Source organism: Chionomys nivalis, chromosome 10 (assembly GCF_950005125.1).
Source record: "Chionomys nivalis chromosome 10, mChiNiv1.1, whole genome shotgun sequence".
NCBI lineage: Eukaryota > Metazoa > Chordata > Mammalia > Rodentia > Cricetidae > Chionomys > Chionomys nivalis.
Genome location: NC_080095.1, coordinates 24,893,122 through 24,920,853, shown reverse-complemented (window position 1 = coordinate 24,920,853; position 27,732 = coordinate 24,893,122). Strand labels below are relative to the sequence as shown.

At 51.0% G+C, this 27,732-nt stretch overlaps 1 protein-coding gene across 2 annotated transcripts in view; it reads left to right on the top strand.

The window, feature by feature from the left end:
* The window catches only part of Rin3 (Ras and Rab interactor 3), a 110,593-nt gene that overhangs the window by 77,946 nt on the left and 4,915 nt on the right, over positions 1-27,732 (top strand). The window contains exons 6-8 of one of the 2 annotated variants that reach the window (XM_057783312.1): positions 9,023-10,516; positions 13,875-14,183; positions 24,223-24,354. In XM_057783312.1, the coding sequence (XP_057639295.1) occupies positions 9,023-10,516; positions 13,875-14,183; positions 24,223-24,354 (1,935 nt within the window). The remainder of the gene's footprint in view (positions 1-9,022; positions 10,517-13,874; positions 14,184-24,222; positions 24,355-27,732) is intronic. The other variant, XM_057783313.1, reaches the window with a different exon arrangement.

Genomic DNA, 27,732 nt, shown 5'->3' with positions numbered 1-27,732 from the left:
CAGAGGCCCAGGACTTCAGCACCCAGAGCCAGGGCATGTCTGTAGACAAAGCATCTTTATTAAGACTCAGCAGCACACAGGACACTGTCTGCAACTGACTCCCAGAACCAGAAACACCAGCATGATCGTTCCAGTGTTGACTGAACAGAGGAAAATTAGCCCAGTCAGGTCACAGAAGAAGCAGAACAGAGAAGGCATCCCCCCACCTCAGCTCCAAGGCCAAGCTCTAGTCTTCTCCCCAAGGGGTCTGGGGACAGCGGTGTGAAAGAAGAGCTCAAACCCATTCCACACCACCCCTTAACGGAATCTGCTGTACTGGTCCATCGAGTAACTGGGATGGGCACTGAACTTCACATATACTCATCGGCCCTGTTCTGAGACTCAGGCACGAGTTCCTGGGGCTGATATCCAAGACTCCCTGTAGGTTCCTTCTGGGAGCACTTGCTGGATGGAAATAAGCCACTCAATTTAGGAGAACCAAATTCCTGACTGGAACAGAGAGGCCTCAGGCATGGAGTAAGCTAGAGATGGAAGTCATCATACAGGAAGCCAAGGGTGGTGCAGACTGGCCTGCCAGCAGCTTCTTGGGGAATGGGGCATTAAAAACCAAGTGTGCACACCTAAGGAACCACCTAGAAGGTTTTGATCGGATGAGGTCTCCCAGGTGCTGAAGACAGAGTCAGACTTGGCAGATTGATGTTTCCCCAGAGCCAGGGAAAGGTTGACTTTCCAGTCCATTTCCAGAACAGATGGAGACCTGAAACCGTCAGACGCCTGGCCCTGGCACATGCATGCTGCAGCCATACCAGGCTTTGTGTGCTCCGATGATAATTGCAGAGAGCATCTGCCAAGGGCCCAGGCACCTAAGGCATTGTGCTGAGCCATTGCGTCACTCCTCTGCGAAGTGTGTCCAACCTTCTGACATTGCAACAGGAGGTGGTCACCTGCAGAGTTCACACAAAAGAATATGCAATCAAGTTACAAAAAGAAAAAAACAACTTCATAATGTTTTAAGTAACTTTATAGTTTTGTGTTGGGCTGCATTCATAGTTATCCTGGGACTCAGGCAGCCTGTTGTCCAAGGATTGGACATACTTGTTGAAGGAGAAACCTGAAACCTACTCAAACTTGTATGGAGAATTCCTGAGAAGTGGAGTCCAGGGCCATCGGGTTTTGTGAGCAACAGCCTCTGCTCTGTACCACAACCTGTTGTACCCTGCAGCCTGCTCAGTCAGAGCCCTGTTCCTTAGCCCACCAGCCTTCCAGGCTCTGCCTCCAGCCCCAGCCCACCTAGCCGCTATTCCTCAAGAGGATCTCCAGGGAGAACTGGGATAATCATTACCAGCTGCAGGGGAGGGGCTTGAGGGCAAGTGTTCTCTTGATCTAATCAAAAGCTTGATGGAAGACAAATTCACCAACTTAGGTGCATACATTCATTATTAAATTATACACACACACTTAGCGTTAATCTAATTAATCTTATCAATAAAAACTGGGAATCAGATATTGGGGGTAAGTACCTGAAAGATCAGGAAACAGGGAGCAACCACAGTCACTTCCTAATTCCTACCATTCCTCCACCAGAATGGGGCTGAGAGCTTCTCTCGGCCCCATCTTACTACTTCCTGTCCCTCTCTGTCTACAGTCCTCCAAACCTCTATGGTCAGCCAGTGGCTAGTTCTGCCCTCTGACTCTAAGTAAGCTTTATTTGTCAGCACACAATCAAAATATCACACAACACACATTACACACACATCACACACACACTCATACACACACCACACACACATTTTTTATAGGGGAAGCCATGGGACTCAAGGTGTCTAAAGAGCTTCCTCAACGTTAGCAGAAATGAAGCTCTGGCTCATGGTACCACATGGATTGAAACATGATGTTTAATGAAAGAAGCCAGACTCAGAAGCACTTGTGAAACTCACTTGTAAATGTGCCCAGCTGAGGCAAATCCACAGATGTGGCAGGCAGGCTGGCGGTCACCAGGCTGTGTTGTTGTAGCAGTCGAATCCGCTGGGAAAGACCAAAGACTTAGACTCAGTTCAAATTTAGATTAAATGAATTTATTCTTACTGCTAGCGGAAGGACGTAGAGCCAAACAGTGTGTCATACCGAAGGGAGCTAAAGGAAGGGTTTATAGAGGTGCATATCAGAGATGTTATCAAAGGTGTGCAGTGACCTATGGGATCCACAGCTGGGCAAGAAAATTGCTTTACTCCCTCAGTTGTTTCTCTTTCCCCTTGTGTAGTAATAAAAAGACCACTTTATCCCAGTCCCACAGAGATAAGTGAGTTTACAAAAGCAGAAAGTGAGTGGTTAGATACCTCACAGTAGAAACCCCATTACCCTATTCTTAGCTCAGCTGCTGGCCACTAGATATCACATGCATTCCAGGGCAAAGGTCAGCAGCCCATAGGGATGCCTGGTACCACATTTTCTCTCGCCATCTCAGGGGAATTATGTGTAAATTATTACGCAGGTCTGAGCACTCTGGGGGAAGTGTCACTAATTGCCTGGGATAGAGCAGCCAGGGACAGAGCACCATCAGGTAGAGCTGGCTATCACATTGCCAGACCCGGCAGAAGCAACGTAGAGGAAGAGAAGCATGTTTGGGCTCATAATTTGAGTGGATACTGTACTTTGACTTTTCTGTTCTGCCAGCCAGTTCCCAAATAACTACACAGAGACATATTATTAATCATAAATGCCCAACTGATAGCTTAGGTCTATTACTAACTAACTCTTACATTCTAAATTAACCCATTTCTATTATTTTACTTGCTACCATGTGGCTCGTGGCTTGTTATCTCATTTTGTATGTGTCCTGCTTCCTCTGTCTCTGGCTGTCAACTCCCAAGACTCCACCCTTCTTCTTCCCATCATCTTCCTGTGATTGGCTCTCCTGCCCAGCTATAGGCCACTCAGCTCTTTATTAACCAGTGAGAATAATGTGTATCTACAGAGATTGTTCCACAGCAAGATACAATCCATGGTAAGAGTTTATGTCAATGGAATGTGTGTCTGGGGCATCTCACATCTCCACCAGGAAGCAAGAGAAGGCTAGAAATGGGACCAAGTTATAAAACTGCAGGCCCACCTGCCAGTGACCCACTTTCTCCACCCAGAATCACTGCTGGGATCCCATGCTGAAACACCTGCCCCTCCAGGGAATATTTCACTTTTAATCCACCAGCTGGGCAGTGACTGACAGCGGGCATGGAGTTTCCTGGGATGGGGGGGTGTAACTAAAACACCCTAGCAGTTATTATAATGACAGTTGTGTAACATTTTTGAATAGGTGAGTTATGTGGATGATATTCCTGTTGATGACAGAGGGATATGGACCGTAAAGCTTCCTGTAAGAGGATGTGATAGGAGCTGATTCGCACCCGGGGCTTTCTCTGTGTCTTCAGCTGTAGCCATTGCCATCACATCCTTTCAGCCTGCGCACTGCTTCCTGATCCTTAGCTTCCTCCTCCCCGTGCTCTGGCTCCAGCGGAAAATAGCATGGTACCCTTTAGCCAAGGGAAGGGGCTGTGTTGGATGTTGAGCCGGGGAGAGCAGCGAGCCCTCCCTCTGCACCGTACCCTCCGTGCACTTCTTTTTTTAAGACATCTTTTTCTTGTTATGAAATCCCAGCATCTTGTGGGTTTCTTTTTAACTGACAAAACCAGAAAAAGACAAGGCTGAAAATCATACACGATCCCTCCACTGCTGCAAAAATACAGTTCTGCAGTATCTTGCCTCCCGCTGGTGTTTTGTGTGAACATAGGTGTGACTTTTAGTTGTTTTGCTCACACCCAGAGTCAAGAAGTGTCTAGTCAACAGTAGATTCACTGGGTTTTCAGTGCACCCAATGGTCTCACAATCATTCTGAGTTTTTGAAACATATTTCCTTTCTCCGTGTCACTGACTATTTTATTATACTTGCTTTGTTTGGTTTTAATGAGTAGACTAAGCTATTTGGACAGGGATGATGTCACCAAAGCAGAGCTATTCTCTTGCAGGCTCAGCACCATGGGATGGCTCTTGAGTGTTTGTTTATGCGCTGACACAAGAAAAGCCAAGTTTAGACTTGGAAACACCACCGTTCAACAGTGCAGGCTCTGTAGAATGTCATCCTGGGTGCAGCAGGGGCCACAAAACTAACGTGGGACTCAGCTGCTTGCAGCTAATTCTAAATGCAAGAGGGAAGATGATTCCGTGTCGTGGCTCTCCAACATGCCTAAGGCGAGGCATGTAGATGGCTCTCCAACATGCCTGAGGCATGTAGATACTAGTGGTTTAAAGAGAGGAAAGTCACACACTGTGTAGCTCTTCCGAGTGTGTGTGTGTGTGTATGTGCCTTGTTTTTTCCCTTTATAGCATACAGTGAGAATATTTCCTAGTTAATAAAGATTTGTTAAAAGTTTGCGATCAGGGGACTGGGGAGACAGCTACATCGATAACTCAATCACTAAAGCGCTTGCATGTAAGCATGAGGACCTGAGTTGAGCTCTAAAAGCCACATTAAAAAAAATGGGCGTGGCGGCTTGACTTGTAATCCCACCACTGAGGAGATGAAAGCAGGTAGGGTCCTGGCTAGCCAGACTAGCTCATTGGTGAGTTCCAGGCCCTCAGAAAGCAGGGTGGTCTCACTCCAAGGTTGTCTTCCAGCTTCCACGTGCACACACATGTACCTGCAGGTGCCCACATACACACCAAGAGAAACACTGGAGTTTGAGCGAAAGCCCAACAGCCCATCTTTGGATGCTACAAAGATATGCGTTCCCTAAGTTCCCAGAGCTTCCCAACCATTTCCATGGTATGTGAATCATTACTTTGCCCTCGGGTACCACAATCCAGCACCTGGCACATCACAGGTCTACCAAGCACTGCAGGGATTGAAGCTGGCAAGACATGCCCCCTATCCTGGTTCAGAAAGCCTTGGTACCAGCAAAATGGCTGCCTCAGTGTCAGGGTCCAGTGCCAGCCCGGACCATAAATTATTTCTCCGGACCATAAATTATTTCTCTGGACCAGAGGGGAGGTGTGGGATTAAAGACACAACTCACATGACTATATTGGGAGGGACTTCAGTGATCCCTCATGAAGTCCTAAATTCACATCCTGAAAATCCACCCACATTTATTCTCCAAACAGCTTTTACACCAAAACATAAACTGAGGGGGAAATTCATTAGCATTCTGTTTCCTAGGTAACTAGGCAAATATCTGAGGTCACATCCACACCTATTCTATGCCCATTTTGTCACGTCTTCCTATCTTCCTGCTCTGTATGCTAGCTCTGTCACATAGGCCGAATTAACGTCTCTATCCCAGGCATCCTCCAGATTATAAAGAAGGAGCAGAACAGCATTGGCATATCCTGACCCTTTGTAGCGGCCTTCTGTGAGGCCAGGTGCAAACTATGGCCTGGAAGTCTAGCTGTCATACAATGAATATGGGCCTGTATGATATATGGCCCTACACCTCAGTCAAAGGGACAGGTCCTTCTTCACCGGAACTTGGGCGGCTGAGCTAAGACTTGGCATGGTGTCGCCAGTCCCTGCCAACTGCCGGAATTGCATGACAAAGGTTCTGCTTCCCCAGCCTTGGCTCTCTGCGAGCTGCAGAAAACTTTTCAACTTCCCTTTTTTGTTTTGTTTTGTTTTAAGCATAAAACCCTGAGCTGACTGCCCCATTGCTTCCCTTACACAGTTGCAGGCCCTGACTGCCCCATTGCTTCCCTTACACGGCTGCAGGCCCTGACTGCCCCATTGCTTCCCTTACACAGCTGCAGGCCCTGATATGTGGCCCCTCAGTGCCCAGCATCACCCTCCCCTGGAAGTAGTGTTGCCTTGAAAGCCTGTGCCCTGTTAATTGTCCTGGGGGCAGGCAAGCAGCAGCCTGAGCCCTGGACCTCAGGGGAGCCCCCAGTGCCTGCTCCACACTTGTGAGATACTATCAAAATATGGAGCTGTGTTCTTTTATTCTGTCCCTGCTAGGGACCAGTCCTGCAGTCCAGTGATAAGCTGGCTGACAATCCTTCCCCACCTGGAGCCCCTCTGCTTTCTTTTTCCCTCCTCTCTCACTGTCTCATCTCCTCATCCTCCCAATCCTCAGCTTGTCCCCACCTAGCCTGCCAAGTGAGACTGGCCAGTGTCCCATACCCTAGAATGCTGCTCTGCTTTGACTAAGCTAGTTTACTCGCTAGTGTTGGGTGCCGATGCCTGGCCCCTGCTCCCTGGAGCACCATCCTGGAGCCTGTAGATGCACAAATGGAAGAGGCCCCAGTGCTGCCTCCTAAAGCCCAGAGTGTGATGGAGCACTCAGACAAAAGCCTGGGATGGCAGTCTGATGCTGGTCCCTGCTGTCAGAGTACCCAGTAGGACTAAGGGACGAAGGCATCCTGCACACATCAGTCTCCTAAGACTTAGAAGGCCAGTCTTAGAAGATTAGCAAGAACCTGGCAAGGAGGGAGGGACTCATTCTAAGCAGAGGGAACAGCACCCACTCAGACTCAAGGGTAGGGCAGCACATTTGTCCAGAAAGAAGTGAATGGAAGATGAAGACCCAGTAGACAATTCTAGAAAAGAAACATGGGGCGTATCTCCCAGGCCTCGAGTGTCCTGGACATCAGTTACCCCATGACTTTGTCCTTCGTCCACATGTCTTACGGGACTGTGACATGAGCATGGAGGGAACTGAGCTCATCTCCTGGGACTCCTGAATAGTTCACCTTCCCGGCTGCCTGAGGCTCCTTGCTAGCAAGACTTCAAGGGGACTGAACTGCTCTGCTGGGCTGCTAGAGACTTGGGTACAGTGTTTACAACGTTTACTCCACAGAAAGCAAGCATATGTGTGTTCTGGGTACTCACAGTTGGTCACTAAGAGGTCGAGTGCTGTCCTGGAAAGCTAAGCCACAGCCTGGCTATCATGAAGAGTGGACCTCAGGTTATGGAAAAAACCTAACCTGGTCACGTCTTACTCTGTGGCTGCGATGTGCAGGGAGGGAGCTTTGCATGTTATAGAAAGTCACATGAAAGGCCATCATCTTGTTATTGTGGTGACAGCTGGGTATTCTGGGCTGGCTGCCAGGTGCTACAGAGTCTTTCTAGAGCCGAGCTCCATGGTGAGTAGCATGTTTCTTTGGTGCTACCACGGTTGGATAGGTCACAGCTTGCATTCTATCATGGGGTTGGATCCTGCTCACACTGATGGGCATACAACCTCAGGCCACCAAGGTCTTTGAACATGTCATCAATAGAGCTGGCTCTGCACACCCCTGCCATGTTCTGACTTCTCCTTTCACAGTCAAGAACCTGTGGTGGCCATGCCTGGTAGTGCAGGCCTGTCATCCCAGCTGCTCTGAAAGCCGAGGCAGGAAGATTGAATGTTCATGGACAACCTGGGCAACTTAAGACGAATAAAGTGTATGGTCTAGCATGGGCAGCCCATGTATGGAGGTTCTGTTGAACTTGTCCGTATTGGGTTTCATGGTCTAAGCTGATGAGGACAACTGACCAGGTCTCTTCCTCAAGAGGGTACCTTAGTGAAACCCTTTCTCAAATTTTGAAAACGTTAAGCCACGCGTGGTGGAGCACCCCGTTAATCCCAGCACTTGGGAGACAGAGACTTGAACTCTGTGAGCCTGGTCTACAAAGCGAGTTCCAGGACAGCCAAGGTCACACTGAGAAACCCTGTCGTGGAAAAAACAAACAAACAAACAAACAAACTAAGGGTAGGGATATACCTCAGTGGTAGAGCACTTGCCTGACATGTAGGAGGCCCTGGATTCAATCCCCAATACCAGAAAACAAAACATAGGTGCTGCTATGTTCTTAGCACATCTCTAGCTGGGGCAAGAGCCACCGGCCACCCACTGATAGGCAGAGCAACCGAGGTGGGAAGTGGTGCAAGTTCCTCAGAAGGAGGCAACGGGTTAGTTTGACCTCTTCAACCTCCAGCACTCTGTGACCTTGGTGAATACATTTTAGCTGCACCACTGCCTTCATCTGTAAAGTGGGGATAAAGCCTATGCCTGGGGCTCATCAAGACTGCAGCCCTCGTTCCTTGGTGACACCGTTAGCACTCCTTCACATAGGCATCTTACTGAGGGCCATGGGAGAGAAGCCGTGTCCACCATTCTCCCAAGAGTCCTGCGCAGCATGGCTCAGGCTCTTCCTTAAATGAACTTAAAATGAACACATTGAGCAGGACCTGGGTCCCATGCTTCTCTCCAAAAAGAGCCACTCTCATGAGCTCAGGGTAGCCTATTCTCCAGAAGTCAGAACGCTGTATCTTTTGGGAAGCTCTGAGCATCCCTGAGTGAGTGCTGGTATGAGGTACCCAGAGGCCAAGCTCTCTCAAACCAGGCCTTGCCTTAGTGGCTTCAGTCACAACGAGGCTATAAAGACTGGTTGGTAGATAGCCAGCAGGGCAGGGCTTGCTCGAAGGTAGGAGCTGTGTCCTCACTTGTCCCATAGTCTAGCTCCTCAGTGTCAAGACCCTCCCAAGCCACAGACAGCAGCCTGTAGTGGACAGCTATAGGTCCAATTATATCACCCATAATTCTCTGGTTCCCTTTTCCTGTGTGTGCCAGCTGCAGTGGCAATGAGTTCTAGCCCCTGCCTACCATAGGGTTCCCTGCCAGCACCCTGTAGTGTTACTGCTGAGACACCCATTGGAGAGTCAGCTAGAACAAGACCTAAGACACAATCTGCCCAGGGTACCCGGCTGGAGAGCTGCAGGCACAACTCTGTCCCCACCATGCCCACAGTCAATCCCACCCGAATCAGAGTTCTCCATGGCAAACTCTCACATGGGCACAGAACTGAAGCTGGGCTTCTCATGTCCCCGCTCAGCTCTCCTCCACCCTCTGCTGGGGGGTACACAGGGGACTTCCCCTCCAGGCAGGAAGTGGTGGGAGAAGTTTCAGAGTCCAAGAAGGGAAAACAAACCTACACAAAAGCAAGGGCCCCTCCCCCACTGCTAGGAGGACTGACTGCCTCTGCTCTGCTTTCCCTCAGGCTTCTGGGACTCCTCGCTGAACCCTCCAAGAGGTCCTGTTGAGCCCCTCAGAGGCCCAGCCCCTGGGGCCCCTGCAGCCTCCAGCGTCCGGCCCACAACCCATTACACAAACTGTTCCTGTGAAATCGAGCTGTCTGTGGGAAATGACCGCCTGTGGTTTGTGAATCCCATTTTCATCGAGGACTGCACCCTACCGACTGAACCACCACCTGTCAGCTGCCCTCCACGCCCTGTGCCTGCCACCTCGGATGCTACCTCACCCACCTCTAAGGGATCCCCACGCCGTCCCCCACCTCCACCCCCGGTACCCACCCTTCCTCCAGCAGGCCCTGTCCGGCCTCCTGTGCCTCCTGTGCCCCCTGCACCTGCTGGTCCTTTGCCCAACTCCCCACTAACACCCACCTCTCCTCTTGCACCCCATGCGCCCGGCCCCCCAGGTCACCCAAACAAACCACCCATGACAGCCTGTGAGAGTCTCCCACCTCCAGCTGTAGGCCTGGGCCCCTTTGGGGAAGAAGAGATGAAGCCTGGAACAGCTCCCAGCCCCTTGCAGCCAGCTCCTCCCCCTCCACTGCCCCTGAAGAAGGCTCTTCCAGCAGCTCCTCCCAGACGGCGCGTCTCTGAAAGGGTGTCTCTGGATAGCCAGAATGTGGGGACTGCAACAGACAGGGACCACCCAAGTATTTCCAGGACAGCCTCTCTCAGCCTACCTCCCAAAGGCACCGTGAGCAGTCTTGGGGACAGGCCTTCAAGGACCACAGAGCAAGGCCAGGAAACAGAGACCAAAGCCAGCCATGCTGACAATATACCAGTGCCTCCTGGGAAGGCCAAACAACCCCCTATTCCGCCACCCAGGAAGAAGCGGGTCTCTCGACAGCTGGCCTCCACCCTTCTCAGTCCCTTGGAGAGAGCTGAGCACCCCACACGAGAGGCATCCTCTGAGAAACCAGCACCTGGTGCACCTTGGGAAGGCTTGAGTCCAGCCCCGCAAGCTGGGATGCAGCACCCCCATACCCAGGCCAGCACCTGTCCCCATGGCTCTCCAGAGTTCAAGGGCTCGCTGGCCTCACTCTCAGACAGCCTGGGTGTGCCTGCCTCCGCCACCGACCAAGACTCCTACTCCACCAGCAGTGCAGAGGAGGAGCTGGAGTTCAGCAGCCCCAACGTGAAGAAGAAGCCCTCGATGATCCTGGACAAGGCCCGCCACCGCCTCAGCTTCGTCAACTTCGCCAGCGTCTTCCACGCCTTCCTCTCCAGCGACCGCAAGCTGTATAAGAAGGTGGTGGAGCTGGCGCAGGACAAGGGCTCCTACTTTGGCAGCCTCGTGCAGGACTACAAGGTGTACAGCCTGGAGATGATGGCCCGCCAGGCATCCAGCACCGAGATGCTGCAGGAGATCCGCACCATGATGACCCAGCTCAAAAGCTACCTGCTACAGAGCACCGAACTCAAAGCCCTGGTAGAGCCCAACCTGCACTCGGAGGAGGAACTCGGTCAGTGCCAGCTTGGGGGGGAGGGGTGCGGTGCATCAGGACCCTCAGGCAGCCCTGGGCACAGAACAGCCTCTGGAGCTGCTTGCCTAATGGCCTCGTTTTTCTTCCTCTCCTACTGCCCCACAAATCTGCTGGGCCCAAATCCCTCTCTCAGGCTCCACTTCTAGGGAGCCAACTCCAGGCAGCAGCCCACTTTCCTGACCCACCAACAACAACCCTCCCCTCCCCCACCAGCCTCTAACCCAGTAACCTTCAAACCTCTCTGAAATTAGGATTCTTGGTGATGGGTTCCCTGTGGCATGTCCACAGCTGTGTATTTACTGAAAAGACTCAGGCAGACCACACTGCAATAGCTGGGCATGACCTGGGTCTACCTGTAATACCAGCACTAAAAGTGGAGGCAGGAGGGTCGCGGGATCAAAGCCATTCTTGGCTATATAGTGAGTTGGAGGTCAGCCTGGACTCTCAAAAAGCAAAACAAAAAACAAAAAAACAAACAAAAAAAACTGTATTAAGAAATTTGGGGATTACCTGATAACCATTACTGCCCCTGCAGGCACCGACCCCCTCCTTGTGGTCCTGCACCTTTCCTCCTTTACCCAGTAATTAAGAGCATCAGTTTTGGCTGGGCGGTGGTGGTGCACGCCTTTAATCCCAGCACTCAGGAGGCAGAGACAGGCAGATCTCTGTGAGTTCGAGACCAGCCTGGTCTACAAGAGCTGGTTCCAGGACAGGCTCCAAAGCTACAGAGAAACCGTGTCTCAAAGATGCTTTGATATTGCAGGATGACGATTCATAGTGAGAGGTCTCTAGGAAAAGAGACTATTAAGCACCGCCTTCCCTGGAGGAGGCTGGGCTTCTACTGCTGGCTCCTGAGGACTGATACAGTCACCAGGCCACAGTATTAGGGCACAGGAGTAAGGTGGTGGGTGGTATGTTGGGGTCTAAGACTGGCGTTGTGTCCTCGGGAGGCTGTAGCTATGTGTGCACCCCACTAAGATTAAAGGGCGCACCTGGGCAGGATGCTCAGGGTGGTACATCAGAAGGCCACCCACACAACCCCTGACTTTTTCCACTAACAGTTACCACGTCCCCGAGGCCCAGGCATTACCCCACAGAGCTCATCTGGGGAGGAAGTGAGTTATATAAGTAGTTTGACAGAGCCCTATGCCTCCATCTCCTCACCTGTTGTACTGGGAAATAATAGCGGCAGGCTGATCACAACGTCCCTCCTAGACTCAGGGAGCTCTCATTGTGACAAGTGTCAGGTAATCTGCAAGAAAGTCAAGAAGCCATGGTGTCAAACAGGCAGGAAGTGAGGTTTAGAGGCCCTGGGAGAGGTAGGTCACAGCATCATGGCCTCCAAGGTTTAGCATTTCTGGAAGGGACCAGGCTGTGGCAGGTTCAAGGCAGGAGGCCAGGGCCTCATGTGTGCCCAGCATGGCTCTGATCCTTGAGCTGAGGAGGAGCAGAGAGACTCAAGGTGAGCAGAAGTACTGTCATGACAAGATGCACTGGGAACAGATAGGTGGGACAGGCACCCTGGGCACAGATCTAGTCCATGGAAGTGGGCAAAGGTCTGACTGGCCTCATATGGGCTCTGAATAGCTAGTGTGAGCATTCCCGGGAGACCAGAGGTTTGGTGTCAGAGAGATGGCCTCCCACCTCACTGAACATTCAAGAGGGGGCAAGTGGAGGCTGCTGAGGCTGAGTCTAGAGTCAGGAAGAATGCAGGCTGATGGCAGATGTCTGGAACTCAGTCACACACAAACAGCTACAAGACTATAAATTAGACCGTGCCCAGGAAGATTGTAGGTGGTGTGCAGAACAGGAGACTGCGAAAGGGCACAGAAGAACATGGAAGGACATGGACAGCTCAAACAAAGCAACCCAGAGACAGCTGTGGTCAGCCGTGCATGCCAGAACGGAGGAGAAGTGGGAGGGGTCAGGCCGTAGAGAGGATGATGGGTGGAGCTTCTTCAGGGCAAAGGTGGGACACGCAGGAGGATGATATGGCCGCTCATGCCAGGCTGTGAAAGTCAGGCTAAGGTTGGCCTGGAAGGGATGGATCCTGAGGCAAGGAGGAGAGCTATGAAGCGGGAGAGGTGATCCAGAGTTATCCTGGTTCTGGACTGGGGCGGGGCCAGTGGTATTAGTTACCCATCTGTTGCTGTAACAAAATGTCTGACGAAAACAACTAGAGGAAGGAAGTGTTTGAGGGTACAGTTCTTTGCGATGGGGAAGTCGTGGCTGCAGGAGGCATCTGGTCACCCTGCATCCACAGTCAGGAAGGCAAGAGTGATGAATGCTGATGTCCAGCCATTTTCTCTTCTTATTTATCCTAGGACCATAGCCCAGAATGAAAGGTGCTGCCCACATTTAGGGTGTATCTTCCCTCCACCTCAATTAACCTAGTAAGAGCCAAGCTCACTTAACTCCCACCCCACGGGTGGATCAAGACTACAGCTTGACTCGAGTGATAGCGGAATGGCGAAGGGCAAGCCGTGAGAATAGCTGTGTAGCGAGGGGAACGTGAGACGCAGAAGCCCAGGGACAGAGGCAGGCCTGGCAGTCTGGAGGAGCAGTGTGGGCAGGAAAGCAGGAGTGAGTGACGAGCCAAGTTACCTGGGCTTGAGAAGGGCAAGAGACACGAAGAATAAGCCTACCTTGAGCTGGAGAGATGGCTCAGCAGCAAAGAGCACTGACTGCTCTTCCAGAGGAGCCGGATTCAATTGCCAGCACCCACGTGGCAGCGTACAGCTGCCTGTAACTCCAGTTCCAGGGCATCTGGCACCTTCACACAGACTTACATGCAGACAAAACATCAGTGCACATAAAATAAAAATAAATTATTTTAAAAGGATAATTCTACCAAGCCAGGCGGTGGTGACACACAACTTTAATCTCCAGCACTCGGGAAGCAAAGACAGGTAGATCTCTGTGTGTTTGACGCCAGCCTGGTTGACAACGAATTCGGGACAGCCAGGGCTATAAGGAGAGATCCTGTCTTGAAAAACCAAAACAAACAAAGAATAATTTTACTGGGCACCCAAACCCTTAGTACACAGCTGCCCAGGTTGTCCACTGCACAGCTGCAGTGTGCCCAGAGCCTTCTGAAGTATGTGCTTCTGGGCCGGCTCTATTCCTGGCTCTGGGGGAAACACTGCAGTGGAGAGACCAGAATATTAAGCATGGGAGGTTCTGGTGCCAGTGCCTCTGCAGTGTGTCTCTCTGTCTTGCGTATCAGAGCTAGGTAAGAACCAGGGACGGAAGGGCTGTGTTGCCAGGCAGCAGAGCCAGGTAGCAGGGCCTCCGCAGCTGCTTTCCTCACCTTCGCACTCTCATCCCTGCCCCTCAGAGGCCATTGTGGAGTCAGCCTTGTACAAGTGCGTCCTGAAGCCCCTGAAGGATGCCATCAACTCCAGCCTGCTGGAGATCCACAGCCGGGACGGCTCACTGCAGCAGCTCAAGGAGAACCAGCTGGTGATCCTGGCCACCACCACCACCGACCTGGGCGTGACCACCAGCGTGCCTGAGGTGGCTGTCATGGAGAAGATCCTGCAGAAGCTGAGCAGCATGCACAAGGCCTACTCGCCCGGGAAGAAGATCTCCATCTTGCTGAAGACCTGCAAGCTCATCTACGACTCCATGGCCCTCGGCAACCCAGGTAGGCAGGCTGGGCCCCTCCCACAGAACTAGGGCAGGACAGGAGTGGGAAGCATTCCCTGGTGACGTGGGCAAGGCGGAACCGGTGCTTCCTGCTGCCCACAAGGCAGGGAAAAAGCTGGTCGTACCTGTGCCCAAGCACATCAAGAGAAGGTGCCCTGTGTACTGAAACATGGTGACTCAAACCCAGAACCGCTGTGCCTCAGCGCTGGAGGGTAGAAGTTCACGATCAAAGGGGTGGGGCTGTGCTCGCTCTAGGCACTGGGTAGGATCTGATCCAGCCTTGCTCCAGTCTGAAAACCCAACAGTCTTCACTCAGTACTCCCCCATGTGTTCCGTGTCCACATTTCCCTCTTAGAAGGACATAGGACACAGTGGCTCAGGGCAGCCCTACTCCATTGTGATTTCATCTCAGCCAATCACATCTGCAATGTGCACTTCCAAGAGGTCGCCTTCTTGGCTCTTTAGCTTGTGTGAACTTAGAGGAGACGGGTCCAGCTATGCTAGTAACTCCCTGTACCAAAGAGAAGCTGGTCTAGACTCACTGAAGTCACCGGGAGCTGCCGATGGAAGATGACCAGGCCCCACCCAGGTGGTACCTGGATGTAGGCTCTCTGGGTGAACCTTAGACCATAGTATCTTCATCCTCCAATATGTTGTCCTAGGCGTATACCTGTGGCCAGCTGGAGCCCAGCATAGTAAGACCTGGCATCATGATGGCATGGCACTCTGACCTGTCAATATTGCATTGCAGGGGGTCCAGGGAAGAGGAGAAGGAGTAGAGTGACCAGGCCCTTTTGTAGTCAGTTTACCACAGCACTCCTCTAGGTACACGGGAAATGGAACCCATGCTACATAGGTAATAAAATGCTGACTAGAGTTCATCCCACACCCGTACCTTTAGCTAGATGCCCTCTTGCTGACGGCCTCCTGTGTAGTTAGTTGTACATGGGCCCTGGCAGATGACGGTAGGAAGAGTATCACGCCACAGTTGTGACCTCCTAGACTTGGGTTCTGATTGCCCTTCACACTTGTAGGACCTAGAATGAGTCACTTATCTCTTTGAGCCAGCCCATCTTCCTCATGGGAAGAGAAGCTGGATTCTAGGGGGTCGGAGCCACACTTAAATCACTTGCTGATGTTAGAAACAAGCTGTGACATTTGACCCTGGTGCCTAGTACCAGCAAGTGCCATATCTGGGGCTAGCCGAGAGACCCTTCTTCCTCGGCATGTTCCTTAGGAATGAGCCACCTGGCAAAGCGGTTGTTGGCGTGGCACTGGGGCATGGAACGAGGTCCCCTCACCCAAGCCAGTTTCCCTCATGAGCCTGGCAGAGGCTGCAGCTCCAGGTTGGAAGCCCTCTTTTGTGTAGGACCAATACGTGTCCTGCAACTGAAAGAGAGCAAATTGAGGTCCTGGAGAGCAAACGCCACACGGGGATGAAGCTATGTGATGGCTGTGTTGCCATGGAGATGTGTGGTGAGAAGCAAAGGGACGAGTTTGTTCTTTGGAGGCTGGGGGTCTTGTGTAGTGCTGCAGACCAAGAAACAGGCCTAGGCTGGGGCTACAATTGAGTCCTGCCTGAAAATGGCAGCAACAGTGGGAAGCCTCCAGGATTCCGAGCCTTACTCTCAGGCTGCACAGTCAGCCCCAGAGGCCCAGGACCCAGGGAAGGTACCCAGTACTCCTGATGGCGGCAGTGGGAAGCTGAAGGTCAGGGCCCCCTCGTGGCTGATGAGACAAGCTAGGGATGTCACACACTTTCTCTTCTGTGACAACAGGGGCAAGGCCTGGGGCATCCTGCTTGAGTGTGGGGGAAGCAGTGTGCTGGGTCAAGTCAGAGAGGGCAGGGGCGTGCATAGGAGCCCAAATGTCTCTCTGGGCATCTGTGCCCTGATGCCTCTAGTTGCATGACGGTCCTGGTAATGCAGGCACCAGTCTCAGTTTCCTCCTGTGTAGACTGGTGTAGGCTCTGGGGCTCAGGTGGACTGTGACTAGTGCGCCGCCGGATGCTCACACTTGCTAACTGCCCATCTGGCCTGTGGCTATTTCTAACTGAGGGGTAATTTCCACCCGGCTTTCCAGGACTGGGGTGAAGTCAAAACTGAGGACTCTGCTGTTTCATTCTCTGAGCCCCAGTTCCCTGAACACCATGGCTTCATGAAATTCTTTTACAAAGCCAGACGCAGGGACAGACATTCAGACACCATGATCATTGCTTAACTATGAATTCGATGACTCAAAGCTTGCCCTGAGAGCAGGGAGGAGACTAGCCAGCTTTGAGGAAAGCAGAATGAAGATGTTACTGTAGAAGGGGACCAGCCAGATACAGCAGGAAGAATGCAGAACAGAGCCAGTGGGACCTGAGATGACAGGCAGCCCAGGCCAGAGGTTCTGAGCCATGAGGCTCAGGCCAAGGTCTAGAAACCCCTGGGACTAGAAACCAGTGGGCATCTCATCAGGGGACACTGAGTTCCCATCCACCAAGGCTAAGCCCTGAAATGGGAGCCCAGTTGCTGTAACTCCATCTTGGGCTGCCCCACTCAGACCCTCAGCATCTTCACTTGGGAAGAAGCAGCTCACCCACTCACATGGTTCTCTGTTTGAATTCCCACGTCTGTGCCCTAATTTTGTATGGTAAACCTATGGGACCTCTGTGTGGGCACCATGTGGGTGCTGTACCCAGAAGCTGTCGGGTTAGCCAGGGGCTGTGGAGTTACCTACCACTCAACCTCAGTTTCCCCATTCTTAGGCTATGTGGTCCCATGTATGTTTGTTCTGATGGTGGAATGCAGAGGCCACTGTGTCTGTCCACCATGTTCCTGGGAATGAGAAGGTTGGGTATTATAGGCATGGATCAGAGACCAGGAGACACCCACTGAGACTTCCGGGTTCATATATGCTGAAACAAAGAATTGAACCAGGACACGTGAGTAGTAATAGAAACAGAGACAGTTGGTTAAGAAAGGGTACTGTCAAGAGTCCAAGGATGGGAATAGGCCAGAGAGCTGGGAAGGGTCCGAGGCTCCAGGCCCCGGGCTCTGAGCATCCCTGTCCTTTACAGGTCGCTTACATAGCAGCACCTTCTCTGGCACTTGAAGATCACTGCGCTTTTCTCCTTTATCATCCCAACTGAGAGAGGGGTTTCCATCCTTCCTCTGTCATTGGCTTCTTGACATGTCAGTTTTGATGCCTCTGAACCCTCCTTCCCTATTCTACCCTCCTACCTCAGAACCACACTGTAGATCCCAACCTTCTGTGAAGCGTCTGGGGACTTAACAAAGGCGGGACACAGACACCTGCGCTCAGGCTGGCCACACCCCCACCAGTTTCACACATGGTATTCTGCATGGGTTTTGTCTGAAATAAAATTTCTGGGAGTGTGTCTGTCTGTCTGTCCCCGTACATGTGCACTAGTAGAGGTATCTTTTTTCAATTACTACCTGCTTTTTCATTTTTTTGAGACAGTATCTCACTGAATCTGAAGCTCATCAATTCTGTTTGGCTGGCCCACCAGTGTACTTCAGGGATCCATCTACTTGTTACACACACGCGCACACATACACACGTATGTGCACACACACATGCACACACATACGTGTGTACACACACATGCAAGCACACACATACACACGCATACACACATGCATGCGTACACACATGCACACACGCACATGTACGTACACGTACACGCACATGCGCGTACACACACACACCATGCTCAGCTTTTGCCGTGAGTACTGGGTAACAGCCCAGGACATTTTTAACCTGTCATTTGAAACTGATTTAAAATTTAAGATCTCTCAATGGAAATGGCTCACTGAAACAAGGATGCCCAGGTACACTTGTGAGTTTTTATCCCAGCAATTGTCACGTGCTTTCTCCTCCCCAAACATACACAGTTTCTCTCAAATCACATAGGTTATCTCTCTGGACCCTTGCCCAGTTGGTGCTATCCTGAGTCTGTTACAGTCTCTGGGAGTGCTAGACAGGCTGCAGAGCTCTCGTGACAGCTGTGGATGTGTCCCTGTGTAAGCTTCTACAGATACAGCATCTCTAACTGGGTCACAGGTTGTCACCTACCTCTAAAGGTTCTCGGGAGCTCAAAAAGGCTTAGAAATTAACATCTAACAACCGCTATGTTCAGTTTCTCTAATGTGTTACATTTCAAGGGCCTTTCTTTTCTTTGTCTACACTGATTTTCTATTATTTATTTTTATTATCTTAATCATGTGTTTGTGTGTGTATCTTGTGCTGAATATGTCCACATGAGTATAGATGCTCTAACAGAGAGACAATGGGCCTCCTGGAGCTGGAGTTACAGCCGCTTGTGAGCTGCCTGATATGGGTGCTGAGAAGCAAACTCCGGTCCCCAGCAAGAGCAGTGTGCACTCTTACCTGCTGCGCCATCTCTGCAGCCCTGAGGCTGGCATCTGAGAATGCAGGTTTCCTTTCTGCATCGCTTTTACCTAAGCCGCAGTTTCTCGTTTCGTGTTTGTCACGCTTTCCTCACAGTTGCTGACTCAGTTACTTTCTAGCTGCTTCGAGCAAATTCTCTGACCAAAGCAGCAGAAGAAAAAATGGGGTCTTTTAAACTTAGAGTTCAGGCTGGGAGATGGCTCAGAGGTAAAGAGCACTGGCTGCTCTTCCAGAGGACCCGAGTTCAATTCCCAGCAAACACATGGTGACTCACAGTCATCTTTAATGAGATCTGATGCCCTCTTCTGGTTTGCAGGTATATATGCAGACATAACACTGTATACAGAACAAATAGATAAATTTTTAAAAAAATAAATAAACAATAAACTTAGAGTTCAAGGTCCAGTCCATCTTGGCTGGGAAGTCATGGCAGCGGGAGCTTGAAGCAGCTGGTCACATTGAATTCCACAGTCAAAAAAGAGAGGAATATATGCTGGCAGTGCTCTGCTCACTTTCTGCAGCCTACAAGGCCCAGGTCTCACCCAAGTAAAGATGATTCTCCTCATCTAATGTGAGCAGGTCCTATGATTGACTTACCCAGAGGTCCACCTCCCAGGTGATTGTAGATTCTGTGGAGTTGACAGCTAATATGATCACAGTTACATGGGGGTGATATTTTCTTAGCTGCATCTCAAGTGACTCAGATTCTCTTCAGACTTGACACTGGTCAGTTTCAAGACTTGGCTCCCCCATGCCTCCATTCCCTGCCCCACTGCACTCCCTTCCCCGTTCCCAAAAGCTCATGCTGTTGGGTGTCAGGCTGTAGCCTTATGACTAAAGTGTTATCTACACACCAACATCCCTGTGCTGAAGGCCTGGGAGCCCTTCGGCTACAGCCATAGCCTGTGTTGAGCTCATCTCTACCCTGTGTTCAGCAGAACCCCACCACACCTGCCCAAGCACTGCTCCTGGACCTCAGGCTCCCCAGACTTTTGACCCCTAGACCTCAGACTAGACCTCTGACCTCCTAGGCTTCAGAGTACCTAGACTTTGGGCCACTTAGGGCCTTCGATCACCTAGCCCTCTACCCACCCTGGGCCTCAGGCCCTCTTCTCTGAGGAAGAAGCCCACCACCTGCCTCTCCTGCCGTCACCACACAGGGAAGAGAAGCTCATGCCCAGCCTGTAGGTCCCATTTAAATAGAAATACAACAGCTTGACTGTGGGTGGGAACAGTTGAGCCAGCAAGAAGAGGGCTACACTCAAAGTGACAGGAGCCAGACGTAACTGGTCACGCCATCCTTTCCTGAGAGATAGCTGCTGTCACACCAGTCTAGACCTGGCCAGAATGCATCCCTGGAGCCACATCATGCCAGACTTATCCTGTAATCACTGCACCAGCTGGTCATTCTGCGCAAGCGCCAGCTCTGGGGATAGCAACAGAGCACAACTTTGAGGGTCCTGGGTCAGGCAGGCTGGGAAGTTAAAGAGACAATGACTTTGAATAAACTTGGCATCTGTCATACCTGGGAGCTATGGGGTTTCTGCAGACTTTACGAAAAATGGCAAGAGCTGTTGGGCTTTTAGATTCATATTCTGTATGTTTGACAACGAAGCCATTGGTACCTCTGAACCATCAGAACTAGTCAAGGGAATCCATTCCTAGAGCGGGAAGAATGACCAAAGCACCCTCAGAGAGGAGAGGACGACAAGAGGGTACCCAATTGAAGATTCTGACCAATGTACATGCAGAAGACGGGGACTAGAGAGATGGCTCAGTGGTTAAGAGCACTGACTTCTCTTCCAGAAGACCTGAACATGGAATAAAAACAAAGTACAAGATAGATAGATAGATAGATAGATAGATAGATAGATAGATAGATAGATAGATACATACATACATACATACATACATACATACATACATGATACATAGATGGATACATAGATCGATGGATAGATGGATGGATGTAAAAGGCACAGAAAGGGAAAGAGCTTGGAAGGTGCAAGGACCGTCCTCCATGTCTTTAGTAGTGAAGTTGGGTTTGACTCTTTAGAAGCTGCAGTAGGCTTTGACCAAGAACTGGATTCATAGGCCCAGAAGGTGGGATGTAAAGCCAGTAGCTTGATAATGAAAACCAACTTCCGTCATCATCTAACTCCTGACAAGGTCCACATGACCCAAGAATCCACTGATGGCTCAGGCTGGGACAGTAGCTGGAGAACTGCCTGGGAAGAGGACTCTTAATGCGGGACGAAGGGGCCTATGGCACAGCCTGCGTGTGGAGGGACACTGAATTCTACTGACCAAAGTCACCCATCTTTGTTGTTGAGACTCATCATGCTGATATGGCTTTCAAATGTCCCGGGCATTGACATCTGGAGTGGCAGTTCAAACCCCAACATCTGATGCCATCATGGGCCAGGAAGGCACAGAAAGTGGGGTGAGGCTCTGGGTATCCAGGTGTTTGCTGATCTGAACCAGGGGAGGAGGCTTTTACTTCATCTTCCAGCTCTGGGTTGGGTTACCGTCCATTGTTGCAGGGCAGTGATACCAAGGCAGACAGCAACTGAAAGCCTCACATCCAGGGCCAAGAGCAGAGAGAACCAACGTGAGGATCCCGTGCTCAGCTAGATCTCTCTCCCAGAGACAGTTCTAGGGCCCAGCCCATGGAAATGGTGCCACCCACCTTGAAGGTGGGTCTTCCTACATTAGTTGACCCTTCAGAGAGTTTCCCCACAGACATACCCAGGGACTGTCCAGATCCAGATAATTCCTCGGCCCTACTCTCCTTCCAGAGAGTCTGTGGGTCTCAACCCCCTTAGAGTGGAATGTCCTTTTCACAGGGGTCGCCTAAACCCATCAGAAAATACAGATATTTATATTACGGACTCATAACAGTAGCAAAATTCATTATGAAGTAGCAATGAAAAATCATTCCATGGTGGGGGAGGGAGATCACCACAACATGGAGAACTGTATTAAAGGATCGCTGTGTTAGGAAAGGTGAGAACCACTGGTTGTGGCAAGTTGACATTTAAAGCTAACCAGCACAGTCCTTATCCCCTTATCACCGAGCCAGATAAAGCCCTGGCATGCGGAGGCTGACACTGGTGCCAGAGAGCTGGGCAGGCAGGAGACTCAAGGAATGCCCTGCTCTGCTGTGTCTCTGCCTCCAGCTTTGAACAAGTTAACAGAAACACCAACCCCACCGGCTGAAGCCAGCATGGGCTACTGGAGCAAATGAAGTGGGGTGAAGGCCCAAGGTGTCCAGGTGTCTGTTATCTGGACCCGATGCTCCAGGAAAGCTACCCTTTGTTCCCATGTGATGTTAATTTTCCCAGTATTTCATGACAGGACCCAGAAGTCCATGTTTAAGGGCATCAGACCTAGTGGTGGGGGTCTTCAGGGATGACTTCCAGGAGAAACAAAGGTATTAGAAGCCACAGTGATGTCTGAGGGCAAAGGTCTAAACAATTTAGTCATGAGCCCCACGCTGCCCCAAGGCTGTTGCATCAGCTACCTGCTTTCAGGAAAAGCCCACTCAGCAAAACCAGGGAGTTGAGAGAGAGAAGGTGACACACTGCTGAATCCTTCCCACTAGCTCAGCGCTCTGGAGGCCACAGTCTACCCCCGTTCTGGCTGGCCCCTGGTTCTCTGTGTGTGCTTCTGTTTAGGCTGTATCAGTATATTTGCACAGTGTCTGCAGCCACTTTGGTAACAGAGCTTCAGTTGAATAGCTGGGAATGAGAGTGTATGTATGGCCTAGGAAAACAATAATGTGCCTACCTGGTGCTATATGCTACCTTTCTAAGAGATAATGCCCCCAGATGACTGTACTTAACGTAAGCTTCTCTTAACGATGCACACCACACTCCTGAGTAGCAGACTGAGTTGATTATTGTCCTTCAGTGTTCATGAAGGCTTGTCACAGCCTCAGAGGGGTCTAATCATACAGAGCTAGAGCAACTGAGCTAGGGTCGTCCTAATTACCTGTCCCAGTCTGCAGGGTACCCAGATGAGCACTCTTTGACTTATTTTTCTGAGGAGGTGTTTACTCTCAGCCCGGAGGTGGTGGCCCACGCCTTTAATCCCATCACTCAGGAAACAGAGGCAGGCAGATCTCCACAAGTTCAAAACCAGCCTGGTCTACAGAGTGAGTTCAGGACAGAGGTGGGAGAGAGAAGAGAAAGAGTTCACTCTCTCTAAAGTCCCCCAGCCCATAAAATGTGCAGAAGGTCTCTGCCACCTCTTGGCAGTGTGATTAGCTCATCGTGTGCCTGCAGATGGTGAACAGATGGAACTGGGAAAGACAGAAGCTAATACCAGGAAACACTGGCTGACATTGGCAGGGCGTGAGCTCTGATCCATGCAAGCCAGGTGTTCAGATCACAGGGGAATCATTTCACAGTTACACCCATCACCCCAGGGCATACTGCCTACCACTTGTTGGACAGCTGGAAGAGTCTAGGAGCTGCTGGATGTGTTCCACCTATGCTCACAGCTTGTGCTGGTCCTTAAGCAGACATCAGGCCTCAGTGCCCGTGTACATGCTCCTTGCCTACACCACACACACACACACACACACACAGACATCTGATCCCAACAGTGACCAGCACAGCCAAGCACAGGCTCCCAGCTCTGAGCATTGCCCTACCCTTCGCAAAGCTGGACCTGTTGGTGTCCTGGAGACAGCTGACACAAGCTGGGGGGTGGGGAGGGAGCTAGTTACGCATCTGCTCCCATCTCCGTGTTCAGGTCTGCAGTTTGAACTTGGTCACTGAGGAAATGGTTACATTATGGAAATAGGCCAGCCCTGTAGGCCAGTTTCTGTTTCTGCCTTTCCCTTGGAAAGTCTATCATGAAACCTCTTTCCACCAAGTCAACTGAGAAAACACATGGGGCTCAGTTTGGACCACTGGTAGTGGTGGATCTCAGGCACAGCGGTGCATCTTGGGGGTAGTGACTGATCTCGGGCAGTAATAGATCTTGGTGCAGGAATAAATCTCAAGTATGGTGATGTTCTCAAGGGATGGATCTCAGACACCACCTTGGGCGGGAGTAGATCTCAGCAGTGGATCCCGGAGCAGTGGTAGATCTTAGGCAGGGCTGGATCTCAGGTGGATCTCAGAGGCAGAGGTGGATCTCAGATGGTGCTAGTTCTTAGACAGGAGAGGATCTCAGGTAGAGGTGGGTCTTAGGGCTAATGATGGATCTCAGGCATCATGGTGGATCTCAGGCAGAGGTATCTCTTGGGCACAGGGTTGGATCTCAGTCTTTGCAAATGGGAAAGAATTTTCCCTGAAAAAGCCCACGCCACATTAGCGGGGCCTATGATGTACAATAAGAACTTAATGACCAAGCAAGCAGCCAGGGATAGCCGTAGGAGAAGAATGAGGAACGAGCAAGAAACCAGTTTTGTTGCCCCAGCCTAGAGCTTTCTCAGTTCCTTCTTGATGCCCTGTACTGAGCCACAAACCTCAGGGGGCTGACCCTAGGAACTGTTAGGGTCCTCGCTGTTGAGCCATGAGAATATGGAATCCTAGCTCTTCCAGGGTGCCCCCCATCCCTGAGTGGTTCACAGGCACTTGGCACTCACAGCTTTCACCCTCTCCTTGCAGGGAAGCCCTACGGGGCCGACGACTTCCTGCCTGTCCTCATGTACGTCCTGGCCCGCAGCAACCTCACTGAGATGCTCCTCAACGTGGAGTACATGATGGAGCTCATGGACCCCGCCCTGCAGCTGGGGGAGGGTGAGTCAGGGTCACCCCACACCCACCGCCGTCTCACGCCCATCACCCGCTCCCAACAAGGGCTTCTTCGGTAGGGCCGGATTCAGGTTAAGGCTAAGGGACGTGCACACAGGCCCTGCCTATAGCTTGTTGATCAAGAAGACAGAAATTGTCACCATAGCTTGACAAAACTGGGATGGTAGGAAGTTCAGAGACTGGGAGCAGGCGATCAGACAGCGCAGTCACGGAGGGCTTCTGGAGGAGGTGGTACCTGAACATTGGAGGGCGAGTGGGAGCCAGCAGAAAAAGAAGAGGAAGGAGCTGGTCACAGTGGTACACACCTTTAATTCCAGTATTCAGGCAGCAGTAGTAAGTTGATCTCTGTGAGTTCAAGGCCAACATGGTCTACATAGTTAAGTTCTAAGCCAACCAGGGCTACATAGTGAGACCCCGATTCAAAAATAAACAAATGAAAACGAGGGGGGTTGGCATTCTTCCTGGAGGGCACAGCAAAGTTGGTGGTATAACGAGAGACTAAAGGGGAAGAAGGTGTCATGTGACTAGTAGAAATCAGGTCTTAGATGGAGTGGCCCCTGGGACTCAGCCCCTTGTTTATCCAACCCTGGCTAGGACTTCTGTCTGTAGGAGGAAGTTGCTGAGAGGTTAAGGGTTTTGTACTCCCTGGCGGAATGAAGGAGGGGTATGATTTGCTGCCCCATCCCTCGGTTTCCCTTCCCTGTCCTACCCACCATTTCCTCAAGCTAGGACCTCAGCCACCCCTCCCTAAGAATCCCTTGAGATACAGCAGCCCCGCTACAGGCTCTGAGGGACCATGACACAGCCTCTGGGCTTCCACCCTTGAAGAATGGAACAAGTGTCCTAGGCACAAGTGTCCCCTCTGGGCTTTGTGGTTCTTGAGAGAGGCTGACCGCCTTTGCATGTGTTTGCGTCTGCCCACCTCTGGAGGCAGAAAGCCTGGCCTAAGTGCTTCATTGAGGCCTTCACAGCTGGGGACCAGGGAAAACTGAGAGCTTTGCTGTCATGTGTAGCTTCGGGCTGTGGCTGTGACACCTGGAGCTTGCGTTTTTTCCTCTTTAGTTAAGTGTTGCCTGTCATCGGAGAAACTTATTTCCTGGGAAGCCCAGGAATTCAGAAGAAGTAAATGTTTTTCAGTCCATCAGTACATCCGTCCACCCTTCCACCCTCTACCATTCATCTGTCCGTCCACATGTCTATCCATCCATCCACCTACTCATCCACGCCTTCATTAGTCCGTCTACCTAGCTAGCTAACTATCCACCAATTCATTACCTATCTATCCATCTCTCCATCCTCCATCCATTCACCAACCCATCCATCCACCCATCCGTTTATCTATTCACCTGTCCATCCATCCATAAACTTACCTACCCATTCATCAATCCACACATACATACTTGTCATCTATCTACCCATCCCCCACATATCCATCTAGCAAGCCGGCATCATTGAAGCACCCATGCCAGCCTTGGGGCTGCTGTGCAGAGATGGGAGCCTCATGAGAATGAGCAAGCCCCTCACTCTGCACCCACACTTACAACCCCCTTCTCCTCGAGGCTTCCTCTCTGGTTTCCATGCCCTGTGAAAGCACTGAGATTGAGGAAGTTGGCAAGGATCTCTAGCCCAGATGAAAGAGTGACACCCACCCTGAGACCACAGCCATGAAAGTCCTGGAGACCAGGGGAAGAGGTCCAAAAAGGGGCACTGTGCAGGTGTCTGCGCTGGCTCACCCCCTGCCTGTGGAAACACTGTATCTCCTATCTGTTCTCCTGACCCCTCCAGCCTGCAGTATGCTGTAATTTAGCACAGCTCTGGTAGCTGGGTCCCATGGTCTTTGCAGCAGGCATTTGTAGTAGGAGGGATCAGGGGGTTCCTGTGAGAAGCTGGAAGAGCTGGTGGGACCCTCTTATATTCACTCCTTACCCCGACCCCATATCAGAGGAATTGCCTAGCTGGAACCAACCGAGAAGCCAAACCTCTCCCACAAGTGTCTTCAGAGACCTTTTAGCTGATACACCCTCCCCAGGCCTGCTGACAGCTGCCTGTGCACAGTTAATCTCATCAATGGAGATTTCCAATTAGTCCACCACATACTGCCCAGGAACCATCTACAAAATTCACAGTGGTGTCACCTGCCACCTAGTGCTCATAGCAGGTACTACATAGTCTAACAAAAATAGCTAGAAGGATGTGTAGGGCTTAACCTGGCAAGAGAGCCCCAACAGGGCTTGGAGTTCCTCCCTTCTGCCTTTGAGAAGACCAGAAATCCCCAGAACTGTTATCTGAGCTCATATAACTGTATTACCTACGCATGGCTGAACCCAACACCTTACACATTGAGAAGCCAGTGGCTGCTTCAGGGTGCCCCATCTTCCCTGGGACTCAGAAGCCGAGCATGCTTAACCTTGCCCTGCTCTCCATGCCACAGGGGAAGGACCCAGGGCTGTGCCTGCACAGCTGAGCCTAAGGAGTCTGGGAAAATGAGCATTTTCAGGTCAGGGCCACTTCCTCAGGTAACAGCGGAGTTAGGGTTGGAAGATGGATTGGGGTGGGTCACTGACAGAATCAGCCTTATGTCCAAAATCATTGTCCTGGCCTTAATAGCCAGGAAGAGCAGTCTGGGAGTGTTGGGGATGTGTCTAGGCCCCGGAAGAGAGCAGGATGAGAGAGGAAGAGGGGTGGTGGGCGGTGTACTGTGTGATCTTGGCCATGTCAGCCTTTCTGGGATTCAGCTTCTTACCTTTAAAGCAAAAGATCTCCACACAGTTCTCAACTCCTAACAAGCTGATGAGCAGATAAACATCTGCAGAATATCGCCTTTGAACTTAAAATTCTAGCCAGCCAGTGGTGGCCTACACCTTTAATCTCAGCACTCTGAGTTTGAGACCAGCCTAGTCTACAGAGCAAATTCCAGGACAGTCGAGGCTGCATGGAGAAAGCATGTGGTTTGTAGAGCTTGAAATACCTTAAAAGCTCAATTAGAGGAAACGTTAGAGATTAAGGATATTTTTAAACAAAAATTTAAATGGGCCAATATTTTGGTGGGTGACTCAGTGGGTAAAGGCAGTTGCCGCCAAGCTTGGGGACCCCAGTTCAATTCCCACAACTCATGTGGTGGAAGAAGAGAGCTGATTTCTGCAAGTGACCCTCTGGCCTCCACACGAGTGTGCCCACAAATATATGTACACATGTGTACACAAAATAAAGTAATAACATTTTTTAAATGGACAGTATCTCACTTTGTAGGTCTGGCTACCCTTGAACTTGCTAGAAGACCAATCAGTATCCAATTCAAAGATCCACCTGCTTCTGCCTGGGTACTGGGATTACGGATGCCTAGCATCAAAATTTCTTACTATT